At 34.5% G+C, this 22,363-nt stretch overlaps 2 protein-coding genes across 2 annotated transcripts in view; one reads left to right on the top strand and one right to left on the bottom strand.

Moving 5' to 3' along the window:
• LOC110455421 (transcription termination factor 2-like) overlaps window positions 1–9,466 on the top strand; it is a 57,952-nt gene extending 48,486 nt beyond the window's left edge. The window contains exons 19-24 of the mRNA XM_021505552.1: window positions 4,287–4,439; window positions 4,972–5,033; window positions 5,388–5,624; window positions 6,324–6,398; window positions 6,936–7,019; window positions 7,585–9,466. Of these exons, the coding sequence (XP_021361227.1) occupies window positions 4,287–4,439; window positions 4,972–5,033; window positions 5,388–5,624; window positions 6,324–6,398; window positions 6,936–7,019; window positions 7,585–7,645 (672 nt within the window). The 3' untranslated portion in view covers window positions 7,646–9,466. The remainder of the gene's footprint in view (window positions 1–4,286; window positions 4,440–4,971; window positions 5,034–5,387; window positions 5,625–6,323; window positions 6,399–6,935; window positions 7,020–7,584) is intronic.
• Window positions 9,467–10,276: 810 nt separating this feature from the next.
• LOC110455420 (protein FRA10AC1-like) lies at window positions 10,277–21,559 on the bottom strand. Its single transcript, XM_021505551.1, has 13 exons — window positions 21,496–21,559; window positions 20,806–20,867; window positions 19,903–19,989; window positions 18,865–18,910; window positions 18,527–18,603; window positions 17,314–17,400; window positions 16,488–16,572; window positions 15,770–15,815; window positions 15,318–15,431; window positions 15,128–15,170; window positions 12,821–12,924; window positions 11,840–11,936; window positions 10,277–10,818 (listed from the first exon to the last, which is right to left on the bottom strand). The coding sequence occupies exons 1-13, from the start codon at window positions 21,520–21,522 to the stop codon at window positions 10,776–10,778; spliced, it is 918 nt and encodes a 305-aa protein (XP_021361226.1). The 5' UTR covers window positions 21,523–21,559; the 3' UTR covers window positions 10,277–10,775.
• Window positions 21,560–22,363: the final 804 nt, after the last annotated feature.

The following is a 22,363-nucleotide window of genomic DNA, read 5'->3' as shown; positions in this document are numbered from 1 at the left end:
ATACACAGGTATATCAACCTACAGTACAGGTAATAAGACATACCTGTACTGTAGGTTGATATACCTGACGGTATTTGGTAATAAGACATAACTGTACTGTATATAGATATACCTGTGTATTGGGTAATAAGACATACCTGTACTGTAGGTAGATATACCGGTGTATTGTGTTATAAGACATACCTGTACTGTATATAGATATACCTGTGTATTGTGTTATAAGACATAACTGTACTGTGGGTAGATATACCCCTGTATTGGGCAATAAGACATACCTGTACTGTGGGTAGATATACCTGTGTATTGGGTAATAAGACATCCCTGGACTGTATATAGATATACCTGTGTATTGTGTAATAAGACATACCTGTACTGTGGGTAGATATACCGGTGTATTTGGTAATAAGACATAACTGTAATGTGGGGAGATATACCTGTGTATTGGGTAATAAGACCTACCTGTACTGTAGGTAGATATAACTGTATATTGGGTAATAAAAAATACCTGTACTGTAGGTAGATATAACTGTGTATTAGGTAATAAGACATACCTGTACTGTAGGTTGATATACCTGACGGTATTTGGTAATAAGACATAACTGTACTGTAGATAGATATACCTGTGTATTGTGTTATAAGACATGCCTGTACTGTGGGTAGATATACCCCTGTATTGGGCAATAAGACATACCTGTACTGTGGGTAGATATACCGGTGTATTTGGTAATAAGACATAACTGTAATGTGGGGAGATATACCTGTGTATTGGGTAATAAGACCTACCTGTACTGTAGGTAGATATAAATGTATATTGGGAAATAAAAAATACCTGTACTGTAGGTAGATATAACTGTGTATTAGATAATAAGACATACCTGTACTGTAGGTTCATATACCTGTGTATTAGGTAATACGACATACCTGTACTGTAGGTTGATATACCTGTGTATTAGGTAATAAAACATACCTGTTCTGTAGGTAGATATACCTGTGTATTGGGCAATAAAATATACATGTACTGTAGGTAGATATACATGTATATTGGGTAATAAAACATACCTCTACTGTAGGTAGATATACCTGTGTATTGGGTATAAAACATACCTATACTGTATATAGATATACCTGTGTATTGTGTTATAAGACATCCCTGTACTGTGGGTAGATATACCTGTGTATTGTGTAATAAGACATCCCTGTACTGTAGGTAGATATACCTGTGTATTGGGTAATAAGATACACCTGTACTGTAGGTAGATATAACTGTGTATTAGGTAATAAGACATACCAGTACTGTAGGTTTATATACCTGTGTATTGTGTTATAAGACATACCTATACTGTGGGAAGATATACCTGTGTATTGGGTAATAAGACATACGTATATTGGGTAATAAGACATACCTGTACTGTAGGTAGATATTCCTGTGTATTAGGTAATAAATCATACCTGTTCTGTAGGTAGATATACCTGATATACCTGTGTATTGGGTAATAAGACATACGTATATTGGGTAATAAGACATACCTGTACTGTAGGTAGATATTCCTGTGTATTAGGTAATAAAACATACCTGTTCTGTAGGTAGATATACCTGATATACCTGTGTATTGGGTAATAAGACATACCTATACTGTATATAGATATACCTGTGTATTGTGTAATAAGACATACCTGTACTGTGGGTAGATATACCTGTATATCGGGTAATAAGACATACCTGTACTGTAGGTAGATATACCTGTAAATCGGGTAATAAGAAATACCTGTACTGTAGGTAGATATACCTGTGTATTAGGTAATAAAACATACCTGTTCTGTAGGTAGATATACCTGTGTATTGGGTAATAAAATATACATGTACTGTAGGTAGATATACATGTATATTGGGTAATAAAACATACCTGTACTGTAGGTAGATATACCTGTGTATTGGGTAATAAGATACACCTGTACTGTAGGTAGATATAACTGTGTATTAGGTAATAAGATGTACATGTACTGTAGGTAGATTTAACTGTATATTGGGTAATAAGACATACCTGTACTGTGGGGAGATATACCTGTTTATTGGGTAATAAGACCTCCCTGTACTGTAGGTAGATATAACTGTTTATTAGGTAATAAGACATACCTGTACTGTATATAGATATAATATGTATTGTGTAATAAGACATACCTGTACTTTAGGTAGATATAACTGTGTATTAGGTAATAAGATGTACATGTACTGTAGGTAGATTTATCTGTATATTGGGTAATAAGACATACCCGTACTGTAGGTAGATATACCTGTGTATTGTGTAATAAGACATACCTGTACTTTAGGTAGATATAACTGTGTATTAGGTAATAAGACATACCTGTACTGTAGTTAGATATAACTGTGTATTAGGTAATAAGATGTACATGTACTGTAGGTGTACTGTGGGTAGATATACCCCTGTATTGGGTAATAAGACATACCTGACCTGTGGGAAGATATACCTGTAAATCGGGAAAAAAAACATACCTGAACTGTAGGTAGATATACCTGTGTATTGGTTAATAAGACATACCCGTACTGTAGGTAGATATACCGGTGTATTGTGTTATAAGACATAACTGTAGATATACCTGTGTATTGTGTTATAAGACATCCCTGTACTGTGGGTAGATATAACTGTGTATTAGGTAATAAGATGTACATGTACTGTAGGTAGATATATCTGTGTCTAGTGTTATAAGAAATACCTGTACTGTGGGTAGATATAACTGTGAATCAGGTCATAAGATATACTGCATTAGGTAATAAAACATACATGTACTGTAGGTTGATATAGCTGTGTTTTAGATAATAAAACATACCTGTACTCTATGTAGATATAACTGTGTATTAGATAATAAGACATACCTGTACTGTAGGTTCATATACCTGTGTATTAGGTAATAAGACATACCAGTACTGTAGGTTTATATACCTGTGTATTGTGTTATAAGACATACCTGTAGATATACCTGTGTATTATGTTATAAGACATACCTGTACTGTGGGTAGATATATCTGTGTATTGGATAATAAGTCATACCTGTACTCAGGGTAGATATATCTGTGTATTGGGTAATTAGACATACATGTACGGTAGGAAGATATACCTGTGTATTGGATAATAAGACATACCTGTACTCAGGGTAGATATATCTGTGTATTGGGTAATTAGACATACATGTACGGTAGGAAGAGATACCTGTGTATTGGATAATAAGACATACCTGTACTGGAGGTAGATATACCTGTGTATTGTGTTATAAGCCATACCTGTACTGTATGTCGATATAACTGTGTATTTGGTAATAAGACATACCTGTACTGTAGGTAGATATACCTGTGTATTGTGTAATAAGATGTACATGTACTGTGGGTAGATATATCTGTGTCTAGTGTTATAAGACATACCTGTACTGTGGGTAGATATAACTGTGTATCAGGTCATAAGATATACTGTATTAGGTAATAAAACATACATGTACTGTAGGTTGATATAGCTGTGTATTAGATAATAAAACATACCTGTACTGTATGTAGATATAACTGTGTATTAGATAATAAGACATACCTGTACTGTAGGTTGATATACCTGTGTATTAGGTTATAAAACATACCTGTACTGTAGGTAGATATAACTGTGTATTAGGTAATAAGACATACCTGTACTGTAGGTTGATATACCTGACTGTATTTGGTAATAAGACATACCTGTACTGTATATAGATATAATATGTATTGTGTAATAAGACATACCTGTACTTTGGGTAGATATAGCTGTGTATTTTGTAATAATACAAAACTGCACTCTGGGTGGACCCTCTTGGGATGCTGGTATACATAGCTTAATCTGTTCTAATAATCTTGACCCCTCCTTGATCATAGCTTTGGAACTGTTGTGATCCCACCTTAAGCCATATATAAAATAGCTGGGCATAAACAGACAAATACAGTCTTTGTATTAGAATTGACCCTTGGGTCTGGCAACACCCTTAGGGACTAAGGCATTGGGTCATAACCTTTGAGACCCTATAACCCTATTATAATATATGCACAAGGGACTTACCCTATCTTTAAGACTTTTTAGGCCATATTACATCCATTGAGGTCGCTTAAATATACAGGCCCTCTGGGCATCTTGTTTTTTTAATAAATTTAAGAAAAGTTTACATATTTGAGAGAAGAAGTCTGCAATGTTTGAGAGTTATTCGTTTCAGATAATGTGTCTGGAAATGTTTCTGAAAGTTTATATATATTCCAGGCATTTGACGAGGAGACTGCCGAGTCAGAAGGACTGGAATTAGACATTGCTGAACAGATGAGAGACCTTATGCTGGAAGAGCCAGGCAAACCCGAGGAACCCAAACTGACTAAAGCCTCGCCAATCTTCGAACAGTCATTTCTGAGCACAAAGGTTTGTCAGATAACTTTGATGTTACTTTAAGACCTGTTTTTAACTGCAATAGGCATTTTAGTATAAGTTCCTTGTATACCCCTGATAGTACTGCTTACAGAAACACATTCACCACAGATTTGATCTTGTGTTTTACAGTTAACATCCTTGTTTATTAAGCAATTGATGATATTGTTCATTATATTAGAAATACCTTATATTAGAAAAACATTAAAGGCATCATTTGCACTTAATCTTGTTTACATGATTTTTTTCTTTCTTTTGATGGGGTTCAATTTTGCTTTATCTCCTATTAACAGCTATAGTCATTTAAGGATGAGCCAAGTTTTGGTAATGAAGGAAAACTCAGAATATCCAGGGGAAAAAACAGACCTGCGGCCAGTACCTGGCGACTCCCCCACGATGGCCTTGAACCCGCCACCCTGTGGAGGAGGGCTAGTGATTGTATATGGTCAGAAACCTTATACTCCAGGCCACTGCAACCCCTCTTTCCTTTGATGTTGATATTAACTTGTTTTTCATTGTTTTGTAGATGAAATTCTTATTAGAAAAACTGAAAGAAATCGGAGAAGGCAAGGAAAAAAGGCAGAAAAGGTAAAAAAATGTTTTTTTTGTCTTTTAGGGGTCTGAATAGCTGTGTGAGGGTACATACAATGCTATGTGTTCAAACATTAAAAGTGTGTTTAGTGGCACTGTTTGTTAATAGATAAAGAAAATGCAACTGTATGCTGAAATCCCTGTATTTCAAATAGTCAAAATATGCGAACACTTTCCGCAATAAAACTAATTGAGACCATAAGTTGACATTGTATCTGTTGATATACCTTCAAACTTCTATCCACAACACTTGGGTGAAATTTCCTATTTCTCCATAAACATGCAAAAACATTTCTTTATATCTTTGCTTGATCTGTTTTATCAACTTACGTGATTGTGTTATGTTCACAGTGTTATCGTGTCTCAGTGGACTAAGATGTTGGAGATTGTTGGCCTTCAGTTGGATAAACTCAACATCAACTACAGTATAATCAAGGGCAACGTTCCACCAAAGAAGCGTGCAGAAGCTGTGGATGCGTTCAATTTGAGCAGCGGGGGACCAGAAGTGATGCTGGTATCCCTTCGAGCCGGAGGAGTTGGGCTCAACTTGATCGGAGGCAACCATCTGTTCTTACTGGACCAACACTGGTATGGTTAAGGCAACACTGTATTTAAACAAGCTTCTTATACTTAAGGCTGTATATGCTACCTTATACATTGAACTTGTGATGTGTGTCAGTGTTAAGGCTGTATGCTACCTTATACATTGTACTGGTGATTTGTGTCGAGAGTTAAGGCTGTATGCTACCTTATTCATTGTTCTGGTGATTTGTGTCCAGAGTTAAGCCTGTATGCTACCTTATACATTGTACTGGAGATTTGTGTCCAGAGATAAGGCTGTATGCTACCTCATACATTGTACTGGTGATTTGTGTCCAGAGTTAAGGCTGTATGCTACCTTAAACATTGTACTGGTGATTTGTGTCAGAGTTAAGGTTGTACGCTACCTTACTATTCATACCTGTGATATGTGTCAGAGTTACGGCTTTTTGATTCCTTTCTATCTATAACTATGATTTGTGTCCAGAGTTAAGGCGGTATGCTACCTTATACATTGTACTGGTGATTTGTGTCAGAGTTAAGGCTGTATGCTACCTTATACATTGTACTGGTGATTCGTGTCCAGAGTTAGGGCTATATGCTTCCTTACTATTTATACCTGTGATTTGTGTTATAGTTAATACATTTTTAGTAATGTTGCTTTTAACAAAATGAAATTGTATATTTAAATTGTATGCACATCATTTCCATTACCTATCATGTTAAGTGATTTTATAATTTTTGAAGGAACCCTTCCCTGGAGGAACAAGCTTGTGATAGAATCCATCGTGTTGGACAAAAGAGAGATGTCTTTATACACAGGTTTGAAATTTTTCTTTGTTACAAAATATCCAAATCTCAACAGAAATCTAATCTGGTGGCACCCTCTCACTGCTTGGCGCCATGTTTCAGCTCATCTGGCCCAGGGCAATTTTAATATGTTTGCCCTGGCCCACTATTAAGGTTACTGGTGTGAGATTAATACTAGGTGAGCGCCTCAGACCCCTTGGGCCTCTTGTTGAACTCTTTCAGTGATTGGTTCAGTTATATCCACAAGTTTCTGTCAGATATTCCCTTGTTTATCTGACAACCCTTCAGCTGTCATTTTCTTGCCATTAACTTGTTCATTGACGGTAACAGCAACGCAAGTCGCTTATTTTCACATAACAAATTGTGTCATTTCGCGTTACATAAGGACTCCAGGTTTTGTTCAGGAGTACTACTCATGTTAATTAAATTTATTTGCCAAATGTAACGGGTAGAAAGCCAACCCTGGATAGAAGTGATTTAGTTTTGAGCTGTGCTGTTGTTATTTCTATATTTGTCAACATTGTAGAATTCAAATTTGTTTATCAACAGGTTTTTGTGTCGTGACACGGTTGAAGAGAAGATTGTCCAGTTACAGAAGCGGAAACAGGCCATCGCAGATAACGTATTGTCAGGGTATGTATCAACAACAGGACAGTTCTCTGTTGCTAAACATCGATGTTTAGTACATTTAATTTACAGAGATCCGTATCTTGTACCTTTATGGAGAATTTTGGTGTGAAAGTTTGAGACTATTTGTGTGAAAGTTTGAGACTATTTGTGTGAAAATTTGAGACTATTTGTGAGAAAATTTAGGATAGCTTTCAAACAAAGACTTAGCAGAATGGGATGTTCTATGTTCAGATAAATCATTCACTTCACATGCATAAGACCTCGGGAACAGTTAACCACTCGATAAACTGATTATTTACTTTCTTTACCAGTGAAATGTAAGGTTTTAGTGTGAAAAATATATATATATATATAATTCTTCTACCTGTTATTTTTCTTGGTGTTAGCTTACCAATAGGAGAAACAATCTGAAAAAAGTATATTTGACTGAACGACAGTTTCCCGGTACATGTATATAGTATTAATCTTACACTTACAGCATTTAATTTAGACACTATTTTGTGTCTATAATATTATCTACTATTTGGTGTCTTTTATGTTATCTTGTCATATGCATTTTCTGCTGTAGATCCGGCGTATCCAAGACCAAGCTGACGCTTGCAGATCTGAGGATGATATTTGGAGTATAACTTGAAGTCTCTATTTCTGCGTTGTGATGGAAGCAGTCTATGAAGAGATTTTATCAACATCATTGAAATATAACCTGATATAGTCTTCTCTCGAACATAAACTGTTAACTCTACAAATCATGAACAGATATTTTCTTGATAAACTGTTTTGTATTAAACATGCAAAATTATGTTGGCTTTCATATTTTATTCTTGTACTGCCTAGGTAGTGCATAAACATCATGACTATTCTTTCATTATGAAGTTTATATACTGGTGGATGTCAAAGAATTATACCATATTGGTTTTTAGAAATGACCATTATCTGTGAAATATTGATATCAAAGTTTTACTTTCTACACAAACAATGCACTGTACGTATTAAACGTGTTGCAACGTTTCAAAACCGACTGGTCCTTTTGTCAAGCTACCTTGATGAACCTTATTGAAAACTGTGAAATATTGTTTTAGAAGTAGGCCTTAACTTAACACATGTGCAATACAGTATAGGATATTAATGGTTCTACACAAGAATACTAAGCAACATTCCTAAGAAATGACCTCTAGACAACTCATATTTCCTCACTATTATCATATCAACATACATTCTAATAGAATCACACCTTATATGTATATATAAGGGTTAGTTACATGTTTTATGTTATAATTTTTTAGCTTTTACAATTTGGGTTTAACTCTCAACCCTCTCCTTACATCGATCAATCCAGCAAAGATTTTTCTATTGTCCAGTTTCTAGCATCTTTCCTTGTTATATGTAATATTCGATAGACTGTTTTAAAACAAGGTGCCTAGGTATGTATGTCAAAGTTTAAAATGATGGGGAACATCAGAACTAAGTGATTCAGTGTTAATTTATGTGTTAAGGGGTGAGGGCAACGTCTTACAATTATATATTGAAATGTCAGGGTATTTTAATGTAAACAGGGATTCGAAGGGCTTCCTCCTGACGACTCCCTGTATTTAGGGATTTGTGGGTTTGAATTCCTACCAGTTACAAATAAACCCCAGTAACATACAACGTCTTCACAATACACTGATATAAGTTTGCGTAACTGATGATCGTCATAAAATGTTAAAATAAAATAAGTTAATATATTAAAGACATTTTGAAGTTTTACAATCTATAAATTATATTATTGTTAAGTCTCCTGGGGAAGCCATCGTCCTGAAGTTGACTTCGTGAGGGAATGGGTCGGTGAAAGGGTTAAACATGTTTGAATTGGTGTACCGTAAGTTCAAGTCATAGATTGCCTTTCATGTTGGTATGTATACAGAAAAAATCCTTCCTATTTACATTGTTTTGTTATTTTCTGGGTGCACATCCATTGCAAGTACTCTCAGAGTCGTACACTTTTATTTCCCATCTAAAAAGGTAGACGGAAAAGAAAATTGTGTCTAGTCTACAACTTTCATCCCACTTAAACAAAGTATATACTATGTAAATGTCGGGGATTTAAAAACATTCAAGTTAGCAAATATTGGGGAATCAGACCGAACAGCAAGCATTTCGAAGATAATACCACATACCCAACAATCTCAAAACTTCTTTTTTTCAACAAATCACAAGCAATGCTAGACAATACAAAATTTTACTGAAAATTGAATATGAACAATTCATATAAAACCGTTTTGTTATATGACAACTGGTTGTTTAATAATGGATAATGTATTGTAGTATTGTAGCATTATAAATACATCTTCACTCACAGATAATTGTATTGTGTCCAGGATGGGCAAATATATTGTTTCATTTACTTTATATCAAACCAGTGCTTTATGTAAATGTAACATTATTTATTTTAAGAATAAAGAACTGAATACAATACAAACGTGTTTTATTCCTTACACTGCCTGCTGAGGCCCAGATCGCTCATGTAAAATGTCATTTTCTCTTTGATATCTGTATACTTACGTACTGTATACTGGGAAATTTTTGTCTCGGTTTAATTTTCGCCCTCTGATGGCTAAATAATCGTTACAATGAATATAGGTAGACAACATAATGTACATGTACATAGTAATGTTATGTAAAGGGCGAAATAAACACTGGGCGAAAATTTCACGATATACAGGATTCAGTTTGATGATTTACTTCAAATGTAAAATATGATAGAAAAATTATGATTTCTTTCTCTGTCGACTTTAAGTTATTTGCTTACTTCTATCCATCACTTTTTTATTGCATTCATGTAAAATATATAGAAAATGCAAATGATAATGAGCTTTTTATTTGTTGAACAAAAATATCTAGTCTGTATTCTACTCCTTAAGTGATGAAATAAGGGTTACACCCTGTAAATTGAGTTATAAACATGAAAAATAAAAGTAGTTTTAATTGAAATGGTTTAATGTGCATTTTCCATTTGTAACAGGTGAATCCTTTAATTTGTGGCCTGACTTGGTTCGTAACAGAGATGTCCGTCATTGCATTCACGTCAAAAGACATTTTACAACCATGTATTAAAATCATGTTCACATTAAGATGGAGCAGAAAGTAGCTGCAGAAACCGCAGCTCAAGGTCTGATTGCTTTTTTTTATTTTGAAATTTGAAAATTTAAAATTTTCAAAATTTTAGATATTTTGAAATTTAAATATTTAGATATTTTATTTTAAAATTTAGGCATTTTGTTTTTTAAATTTTAGATTAACGGACCTAAAATTTCAATATGAAATATTTAAAACTTCAGAATAAAATAAAATTGATCACACTTAGCTACCGTTCCTGCACCTTGAGAAGAAGGAAGGCTGTAGAGTTTTGAGGCGGAAGGCAACATAAGAACAAACATGACATTATCCTTACGTAAACGACATGAATAGAGGGCGGAATGAATTGTTAATTGATATTACACATTAGAGAATTCATGTAAAGTCTAGCTGTTGTATTTTCATCTGACCCTCATTCTAAGCATGGAGAACTCTACATAACATCTGCCGTAGTGGAAACTGGTTATTCCTTACGAGGTAGAAGTCTGTACGCCGTTCATGGTTTTAGAAACTGCATAATCTTGCTCATCATTGACCTTGATATGCTAGCTCCTATTTCAAAATATGTGAATATCATAAAATATGTTCTCCACACATTTTAAATATGGCTTGGGTAGATTCTGTTTATTCAAAAGTTTTCCGTTGTCATAGGAACATGTCGTTGAAATAGTCGTCAAATTCTTCCTCTCTGAAATGACAAATGTAAGAAATAATTACGATATGGTGATGTTTGTACAAAAAACAAATATTAAAGTAAACAAAACAAATTAAAGTAACTTCAATAAGATTCATCAGTTTGGAAATATATGTAGCGGAACTGAACTTGTTCGATCTTCGGCAACTAGATAGCCCTGGTTTGGCCATGCATTTTTCCTCTCATATTTCATTTGTAATATCCAAGTTTTACTTTATAAACAAACAATGTACGTATTAAACATGTTGCAACGTTTTAAAACTGACAGGTCACTCAGTCATAGCCTGACAAAGGGACCAGTTGGTCTCGAAACGTTGTGATATGCATTGTGTAAAAATTAAAACTCTGATATTTTAAAACAAATTATGTCCAGTAATTAAGTACTTCCAAACATCCAAAAAGACCTGTTCAATACCAGTATGCTCACCAATTCTATAAAAAAATTGACCCAAACGTTTGTGAAAAAAAAGTTAAAAAATTGAATTATGCCTGCATCAATGCTGGTTAGCTCGGGAACCTGCATGCATCATCAGTACCTAAGATACCTAATACATAATACATAGAAGTGTCAACACTAATTACACCAACACTTCAACCACTTTTAAGAAAAATTGCAACTATCAGTAATAAATCTGACCGGATTCTGACAAAAATTTCAAGCTTTGTATGGTCACTGAATATTTATATATTACCAGCTGTTAACCAGCTGAGTTTTGAGACCAAATGATACACGAAGTTGTACATTAATACTCTCTGCATTTGAATTTTTCATGAATAGCGATAACTATCACTAGCAATGTATCTATCAGATGTGTAATGTAGTGGTTCAACTGTAGTAGTTTTCTAACTTATATTAAAAATATTATGAAATCAGCACACCAACTTGGTTGACAGGTTGTAGGGAAAAGTTTTTTCTCAAGAAATACATTCCCATGCTAGTTATTTTATAGTACAGTACTTCCCAGCAGTGCATAAAACATATTTAACATGATCAGCAGTGCAAAATTTTAAATACCGTGATTTATCCTCTGCGATTTTGGCCGGGCCTGACCAGATGGACTGACCGGTCTCTTTTGACCCTCCAGGGGGTTCTGTCACGTCACCACTGCACCCTGTTAAATACACAACACAACGTACAGGTACATTCACGAGACAGGTATATAAAAGATATCATAATTATCCATGATCAAATTATTCTACAATCGCTATTCAGAAGCCAGCTAAAAACATGACAACAGAAACAACCTATCTCACAAAGATGGACAACATTAAAATCCGATCACATATATAGGGTAACGCTGATATATTTGTTTGTGCCTGAATGTGATTAAAACACATGACAGAAACTAGAAAATGTATTTAAAACATTCTGATTGCCGTTAATTCTACTTTAAAGAAGCTAACCCCAAAGTATAACCAAAGTCAGTCATGTGGAACAGCTATGGGTATTTAAGGGCCAGCCAGGTTTTGGTGGTTGAGGAAAGCCAGAGTGCCCCGAGAAAAACCACGACCTGTGGCCAGTACCTGGCAACTGCCCAATGTACCGGTAGGCCTAAAACCCCAGACCCAGTGGTAGAGGGCTAGTGATCGGAGACGGTCAGACACCTTCACCACTTGGACACCGTAGCCCTCCTATATATGTATCGTATAACCAATGCATCCATCTCATAATCATAACTGATACTTTCCTGTGTTTTAGGGGAAAATATCTGGGATTGATCAAGAATTAAATTTCCGAAAGGATTAAATTCTGATCCAGACCCAAATTAGGTACAACACACTTGATGCTATGTTTGTAAATATATCTTTGTAAATTAAAACAGTCTTTTAGATATCAAAAACTAAAATGAACCAGTGGCCCTTAATTTTCATATGTCTAGAAGAAGATTTTACTAGCTCCTTGCTATAGGAATGTGATATGTTTCTTTCTCTGCTTCCCTGCGTTACACAGACTAATGAATGAATCTGTAATGAATTTTAAGTTAAGTGTCCTCACCATCTTTAGAATGATCGTGATCTGTCTTGTGTCGCTTCGTCTTGTCACTTTCTTCGGTATTTTTGTCCGTCTTCTTTTTCTTTTTATGTAAAACTTCTTTTTTTCTATCAACAAAAAACAATTGTACATAAAAATATCATATTTCATACTGCATTACTATGATTTTCATTTCAAAACCAAAAGTTTGTTTTCATCAGAAATGCATTGCTTATTACATGTTAGTAATTTGTGAAAGAACTTGTGTAGCACAATTAATCTACATGTGAACGTCAATAAATGATAATGAAATGACATCATAGATTTTGAGATCATATTATGCCAAAAGGGATACAATATCAAGCTGGTAGAATTTTATACTCATTCACAAGAATTCTTTTTAATATTTAAAAAACATCTTAAACTTGACTATACATTTCAGAAGAAATTTTCCCGTATAAATCTAATCCCTTATTTCTCATTTATGCTTGCTCTCTAGAATGTTTCCTGAATCTAATATGATTTGGAAACTTGTGTAAGATCCTTATTATAAATATATACGTATATACGTATCAAACCACAATGTATATCAAAGGATTTCCACAAAAACGTACGTGATGATCTTAAAATGGGTGAGACATAGTTTTTTCAGGGTGAGTATATGAACTTTGGGTCAATTTTAGGAGTGGAGAGGTAAGGAATATGACTGGTGCATTCCCAACTATTTGTTCCCCAGTAAATATCAAATTAGCCCATTTTATAAATTTCCCAGAACATTTTACATGCATTAACAGGGGTGGAATTAAAAATGGGGGTTACTGGCCCAAAGGTCCAGTTGAAGTAAAAATTCACTGGTCCTGTTTGAAGTGCACTGGTCAAGAAAACGAGGGCTAGGTGCCCGAGTAAGCACCATTTAGGGCGCTCGATAGTAATGGGTACAGGTGCATGTCCTCGGAAAATTTTGAAATTTAGAAGCTCTGTGGTGCATTCTAGGCTTCAAACAAAAAGCTTTTAAAATCTGCTGAAATTTTACATAAATTTACAAAATACCTGCTGGCCCAGCGGGATAGCTTGTTAAAAACCTACTGGTCTGCCTAGAAAACCACGGGCCATCAGACCAGCAGTTAATTCCACCCCTGCATTAATGTATATTATACTCACGGTTAATTCCACCCCTGCATTAATGTATATTATACTCACGGTTAATTCCACCCCTGCATTAAAGTACATTATACTCACGGTTAATTCCACCCCTGCATTAATGTATATTATACTCACGGTTAATTCCACCACTGCAGTATAGTATATTATACTCACGGTTAATTCCACCACTGCAGTATAGTATATTATACTCACGGTTAATTCCACCACTGCAGTATAGTATATTATACTCACGGTTAATTCCACCACTGCAGTATAGTATATTATACTCACGGTTAATTCCACCACTGCAGTATAGTATATTATACTCACGGTTAATTCCACCACTGCAGTATAGTATATTATACTCACGGTTAATTCCACCACTGCAGTATAGTATATTATACTCACGGTTAATTCCACCACTGCAGTATAGTATATTATACTCACGGTTAATTCCACCACTGCAGTATAGTATATTATACTCACGGTTAATTCCACCACTGCAGTATAGTATATTATACTCACGGTTAATTCCACCACTGCAGTATAGTATATTATACTCACGGTTAATTCCACCACTGCAGTATAGTATATTATACTCACGGTTAATTCCACCACTGCAGTATAGTATATTATACTCACGGTTAATTCCACCACTGCAGTATAGTATATTATACTCACGGTTAATTCCACCACTGCAGTATAGTATATTATACTCACTGTTAATTCCACCACTGCATTAAAGTACATTATACTCACGGTTAATTCCACCACTGCAGTATAGTATATTATACTCACTGTTAATTCCACCACTGCAGTATAGTATATTATACTCACGGTTAATTCCACCACTGCAGTATAGTATATTTTACTCACGGTTAATTCCACCACTGCAGTATAGTATATTTTACTCACGGTTAATTCCACCACTGCAGTATAGTATATTTTACTCACGGTTAATTCCACCACTGCAGTATAGTATATTTTACTCACGGTTAATTCCACCACTGCAGTATAGTATATTTTACTCACGGTTAATTCCACCACTGCAGTATAGTATATTTTACTCACGGTTAATTCCACCACTGCAGTATAGTATATTTTACTCACGGTTAATTCCACCCCTGCATTTAAGTATATTATACTCACGGTTAATTCCACCCCAGCATTAAAGTATATTATACTCACTTGTGATGATAGTTGAGTTTATAGGAACAATCTGGACACAACCCTGGAAGAGTAACAAACAGTTATAAGGTTTAAAATCTGAACACAAACTTGAAATAATGATATAGGAAATTTGGTGTACACTTGCTTTGTAGTGTTATGTATAACTGCATTATTTGAATCCATTCAAAAACCTTCACATTTCACTTACGTAATTTGACTAGAGCATTTTTCTTGACGCCATGTTCCAGATATCCAAAGTTGACCTCCCAACTTCGTAGTCCTCCTTTCTCGGGACACTTTCTACTTCCACAAATGAACTGACCTGTACATGAGAAGCAGTAAACAACAAAGTAAACAGGAAATATATCAACTGTATTAACATAAGTTCTTCCAAGAACATTCAACAGTTATTGTTACTTCACATAATTAAACAAATTACAATTAATCGATCTTACAATGATGTCTACAATCTGTTGGAATTCAATCTTACAATACGTATTGGATACATGGAATCTATTGAACAGAATTAATTAACACAAATAAATATTTTTGCTTTAGTAAAAAGAAAATGTTTTAGTTTTACCAAACAATTACATGTACACTTCTCTTGGATTTTTCACATATACCAGGAAAAGTTAAAAAAAGATATTCAAACTCTACCTTTGCCTTGCACAACCTCTTGTTCTGTACGCCACCTCATGGCAACCTATTAGGCAAATTATAGACCTTCAGGAAAACGATATAACATATTTGTATGTCCAGTAAGAAGCTATTAAATACGCCAAAAACTGGTTCAAAAATTACAGATAGTTAACAGCACAATGGATATATCCTATGTTTGTTGCACAAGCTTCAAATAACATACAGTTGTACAAACAAGATTGGTATCAAGACCATAATCTTATTCACTTTGTTCCATCTAATTAAATTCAGTAATACATATTTCTGCTATAAAAATTAACCTCACGTTTGGCCTTAATGTTGACCGTTCGCCCAGGTGAGGAAGGCACTGGGTTCTGTCCCTAGGCCGGGACCTAACAAAGTCCTTAAAAATGGTGGTTGTTATTCCCTGCTTAACGTTCAGCATTTCAGGCAATGGCAACAACTGGTTCACCCGTTGTCAGTATAATGTGACCAGGCGGAATGCTATGCGCCTCGGCATGGTATTTCAGTGAGATAGCACTATAAAGTCGCATCAGATCTGCGCTATCACAAGGAGGCAAGCACACCAATATACCCTGTCTCCTGCGCATACGCACACGCAAGCACCCATACACTACACATATGGAGTCACGTCCTTAAATGACCTAAGCTGTTAATAGGACGTTAAACAAAAATAAAATAAAATATAAGAATTAAGATCATTTAAGATTCTCACCTTGTTCTCTTTGTATCTGCTTAGATCAGTAATACAGTATTCTTTGAACAGTTTGTCAAAATATTTCTTTGCTAATCGTCTTTCCCTGAAAATTAAAAAATAATATGATCAAAGGGAGGTAATACCAAAATATTTAGATAAAACGGTTTATTTTTATCAGGAATTATGGAAAAATTCTGTCTGGTAGTCTGGAGGATGACTTTTTCTGGAGGATGACTTTATAGCAATGTTGAGATATTGTTAATACAAGGGCAGATGTAGGTGCCTGGTTAGAAAATTATTTCTTCAAGTCCTTTATTAAAATTGTACTCATACTATGAGACAAGAAAATATTGCTTTAATACAAGAACTACACATGGCAGGAATAAATATTTTATAGTACAAAATTTAACTTAAATTAATAAAAAAAAGATAACTCAGTATTGTCATTTTCTGAAAATTGAAATATTCATGTGCATAATGCTAGAGAAAGAAAATTGCTTAACATTTTATCTTCCAAAATTTTGAATCATTTCAGTTGACAATAAATGACTTATTTTAAATACGTGAGATCTGTTCTAAGTAATATGTGGTGCATTTTGTCATTTTCTTACAAAATAATATGTCAGTGAAATTTTATTTCCAAGTTTGTCCTACATGTATCTTGGAAATTGCACATAAAAAAACAGGTAATTGTCTTTAACAATGTGAATTTTGGCTTCATTGGCATATATATGATAATATTGGCCACACAAAAACAACTTTAAACAAAAAACAAAAAAAGAGAAAAGAAATGCATTTAGTAAATATGAGCAAATCACAAATATTCATGCCGAGTCATTTATACCAGGAATCATCACTTTCTCCGTCATCATCGTCCCACAGAAACTGGTGGTTCTCACGTATCACGTCCATGTCTGTCTTGTCTCTGGACCTACAGATACAGCAACACATAAACAGCAACACCTTTAGTATAAAAAATGTCAGTTCAATTTTATGGTGAAATGTCATTACCACTGTTAAATACTAAGAAAAAGGGTTTCATTAGGGACTGACAACCATTTCTTTTCTCGAAATATCTTTCTTTTTAAATACTGAAATTTTGTCAATAGATGGAGCTACCAAGGGAGATAATCCAAGATGGCGGTCTACCAGAATCGTGGATCTTTTCCTGAAAAAAACCTTGAAATTTCTTATACCTGCATATACGCACCCCCCACTTTGGGTATTAAATTTATGGAAAAAAAGTGTGCAAATTACATGGGTTTTTACGGTAATATTCTCTGTAAGAATATGAAATATAACAACTCATGTCCTAAGTGTCACTACAATGTATCTCTTAATGCTATGACTAAGCTATATAAAATGTTCAATAGAATTCAAAATTTCTTCAATAAGATTCACCAGTTTGGAAATATGTAACATCAAAGTTTTACTTCAAACACAAACAATGTATGTTTAATTACGTCCTTAAATGACCTTAGCTGTTGATAGGATGTTAAACAAAATCAAACCAAACCAAAGTATGTATTATGTCCTTAAATGACCTTTAATAGCTGTTGATAGGATGTTAAACAAAATTAAACCAAACCAATGTATGTATTACAGCCTTAAATGACCTTTAATAACTGTTGATAGGACGTTACACAAAATTAAACCAAACCAATGTATGTATTACGGCCTTAAATGACCTTTAATAACTGTTGATAGGACGCTAAACAAAATTAAACCAAACCAATGTATGTATTATGGCCTTAAATGACCTTTAATAACTGTTGATAGGACGCTAAACAAAATTAAACCAAACCAATGTATTACGGCCTTAAATGACCTTTAATAGCTGTTGACAGGTCATTAAACAATATTAAACCAAACCAATGTATGTATTAAGTATGTCGCAACGTTGCAAAACCTACTGGTCCCTTCATGGCTTGACAAAGGGACCAGTCGGTCTTGCAACGTTGCAACAATGTTTAATATGTACATTGTTTGTGTATAAAGTAAAACTTTGATGTTAGGATTCAAAAGTTTCTGAAAAACAAATTACGAGAAAAACTTACGTGTCCCTTTTGAAGTCTGCTTTCGACCCTCCATAATACAGCATGTAGTCGTTCACAAATTTCTTGTGTCGTGCGAACTACTGCTGTTCAGGAAAGCAAGGTCATTAGAGAGCTTGATAATACACATTTCACCCCATTTTTTTTTTTTGTTCTGTTTCACGACCCATGGGAATAATTTCAAAATATCTGAACACCCTAAAAAGACCTGCAACTTCCAATTGTGTCGTATGAATATAGAGGAAACAACGTACGTTACAGTATAAAAATATTTGTTCAGGGCCTGTGTAGAAAATCGGTGAAACTCTCTGTGTTACCACCAATATGTTTTACAAGGATACAGCGTCCATACTAACAATGTGGTATCTCTGTATTTTGGCCTCCTCTCTACAAAGGAAAACAATAATGATCACCTGAACATAAAACAACACATCAATCACTTATCAATCAACTTTCAGACATTCTATATTCAATAATTTTTTCTTTTTCAAAAAGTCGCAAAAATCCATGTCAATTATTAAGTGCAAGCAATTTTCATACAATTAATAAATGCTGATGATAAAGAGTTAGAATCTAAAACAAACTACATTAAATATCAACTGATTTTTATGAAAACGACTTTATGGTTCGTTTGTGAGAATCCTGGATGTTTCGGTACATGGTAGTTTCAGTACCTGTGATAATAGGATGTTTTGGTACTTTTTTGTTAAGGTGAAAAATGCTGAAGAATCATAAAATATTGAATCTGCAAACACACAGGACACAAAAGGCAAACAGAGTACAATGTCCAAAAGTCCAGTTCTGAAAATCTTATAAAATATCGAAAGGACATTTGGGAAGAACCGAACCGTTTTTATCAAGTATATGTACCAAATCTGTATCCCTGTGAAAAGTGACTTGTGATATCATAGTTTCATTCTTGAGATCTAAGGACCACGGAATATCACAAAAATAAGGATAATGGGACTTAAATGGGCGGATTGGTCGAGTTGTTAACGCTCCGGCCTCCCACGCAGGTGGCTAGGGGTTCCATCCCTGAAATCATCGTATGCATGGAATATTCAGAGAAAGAATTTTTCTCCAACTCACACAACTCCAACAACCCAGGTGGAGTATAAAATGTTTTTGGGTTGGTGTTGCGGTATCTGTGCTGTAGCATTCAAGTGAGGTGGCACTTTAAACGATACCGTTGGAAGCAGGGTCCCACTACAAACAGAACACATTACATCTCCAGCAGGCATACACACATAGGGAGATATTAGCTAGGTGACATAGGACTAGTAGTTAGCGCCTGATAAGGCAGCTCCTACGAATGTTTAATTGAACAAGTAATATGCATTTATCAAAAACAAGTTGATGTTATACAATGTATCTCAAACCTGCTGTATTCCGTTTCAGCTTCTCGTCTTTTGGGTTTTCCATCTGTAGACCGTTTTCTTTTCTTCAACAAATTGTCATCTTTGTGTCTGAAGAAAGAGCAAACCAAGTAACTGAAAAATTACTTAAGTAAAATTCAAAATAGGCAGAGCAACTAAGATATAATGTCATCAGAATATGATATAAATTGACTGTTTTATGATAACTTCTAGGGATGGGTATATATACATATAGCAATATTGCAGTATATCACAATATTTTAAATATAATCCAAGAAATTCAGTGTATTAACAATGATTCTAAATATCAAATACAAAAAGTGAGCATCATTTCAGCAAGCTTGAATAATAAAATAAAATTATTTCATATCAAAATGTACTTTTGGTACTTATCATACCAAGCAAGATTAAGGCGAACAATATTGATTCAATCTTAACATTGTATCAGAAAAAATATTTCACATATGTGCTTATTGAACCCCAAAACAATTAGTTCAAAAATATTGCACAGTATTGCTTAACCTACAAAAAATGTAAATGTTTCAAAAACATATTTTAACGTATTTGTTTTCAGACTGGGTATTGCAATATTAATATTATTGCCCAAAACATAGGCCAAACAAAAAAAACATGTTGTTTCCTGTTACATGTCTGAAAAAAGATTTGGTTGTTAAGTAGGTAATGAAATTTACTTTTTTTGTATTAAGTTTAGCACAGAATCAGATTAGATTTCTATCTAAGTCTGTGGGTTTATATAGGAGAGTGATCTTGACTTTATCAGGGCTTTCTTGAAATTTACCAAAACAAAATCTTTGAGTTGGCAAAAAAATAGGGTACATTTGTAGGTAGGTATGGTAGCCGGAAACAAACTATATTTGTTTTGCCTAATGATTGATATATACAAACCTTCGTCTGTCAGCTTCACTGTCATATTCGAATTCAGAACCATAGTCTCCGGCAACTTGAATCTGTAAAAATGTTTTTTGAAGTTCCTGAGTATAAAAGCTACTTGAATCAGCACACAACCCATTACATTCATGTAGTGTCCAAACCGACACTGATGCTAGAGGGGCATCCTCGATACTCCTTATAAGTTACTCTCACTTACATGTACGTTATCTGCACCCCTGGAATATTTCATGAAATAATTGAAGCCCTCTTCTATCTGTCTGTGGTAATTGTGATGAACAAACCAATGTAAATATATTCGAATGTACTGCTGAGTTTGCCAGAGCTACACATACAATGTAGATTTTACATATAAATTTACATTGTCTAGACATCACAGACACCAATATATGACATGTAAATGTTAATATGTTAAAATGTAAAATAGTCTGCCTACCCGTCAGATATCTTTACAGGTGCTGTTTAGTGTTTACATGAATCGAAATCAGTAGGCCTACGTACTGTACAGTATCCGTCGAAAAAGAAGACATGGGTAGGTTATTAAATGAAAAATGTCTGCTATATGGAGCTGCCCAATGCTTACTTAAGAAATATCACAACGTCACATATCACCTGACAGATCTAACATGCTAACAGCCGAATAGTTCAATAGACTGTCTCCTTATATTAAAACAGACAAATGTTTACCTCGGCAAAGTCAACTTTTTCGGCCATGTTTACAACGGAAATAAAGTTACATGTCTAATAAAGATTTAAGAAATCGGGAAACCGCTACAAATATTCCGGAAAATAAATAAACCGGTTGAAACGGTTGAAACGGTTGAACCGGTTGAACCTGTAAAGAAAACGAAAGATACAGATTTGGACCGAGGCTGACATCAGGAAAATTTGGTACGTGTAGATTGAGTGGTCCAGACGTACCTGACCGAAACTAAAATGCTGATTTGCGTTATTTCTTTCTTAAACAATGTCAAGTCACATGCAGTTTTTAAGATACGTTATGTAATTTAGTGGACGCGTGAGAGAAGGGCTTGATATTCTTGATACATTGTTTTTTATTCTTCGAAACTGTGGATTTTTAGCTCTGCTTATAAAACGGTCCAAGTGTGTTCGTTTATCGTGGAAAATTTCGTACCGTTTCAACCGGGATACGCGAATGTAGCCTAAGGGACAGTTCCAGACAGAACCTAATTTTAAAAACTGGTCTGAGATGTAAAAGGGAAAAAATATAAACAAATGAATAGAAAGTATCAATATCCAACAATATGATGATTGAAGATAACTTTGAAGAACATCTTTGATATCGGTTCATGCGGTTCCGGGTTGTTTCGCCCGAAATCCCGTTCGCCCTAGGTTGATTCGCGCATTAGGTTGTTCCGGCATAAAACAAAAATATAAGGTCGAAACATTGTTTTGTATTTTCTTTCAATTTCAGTAGTTTTAAGTCACAAATTAAGTGTTGGTCTTCTATATAAATTTTATCAAATTCACTATGATAAACAAAATGTGCTTGTCTTGTTGTTAATTTAACAAAATTAAGTCACAGATGCCGGTA

Source organism: Mizuhopecten yessoensis, unplaced genomic scaffold, assembly GCF_002113885.1.
Source record: "Mizuhopecten yessoensis strain PY_sf001 unplaced genomic scaffold, ASM211388v2 scaffold8213, whole genome shotgun sequence".
Taxonomy (NCBI): Eukaryota; Metazoa; Mollusca; class Bivalvia; order Pectinida; family Pectinidae; genus Mizuhopecten; species Mizuhopecten yessoensis.
Note: the sequence above shows the minus strand (reverse complement) of the source record. Positions and strands in the feature narration are given on the sequence as shown.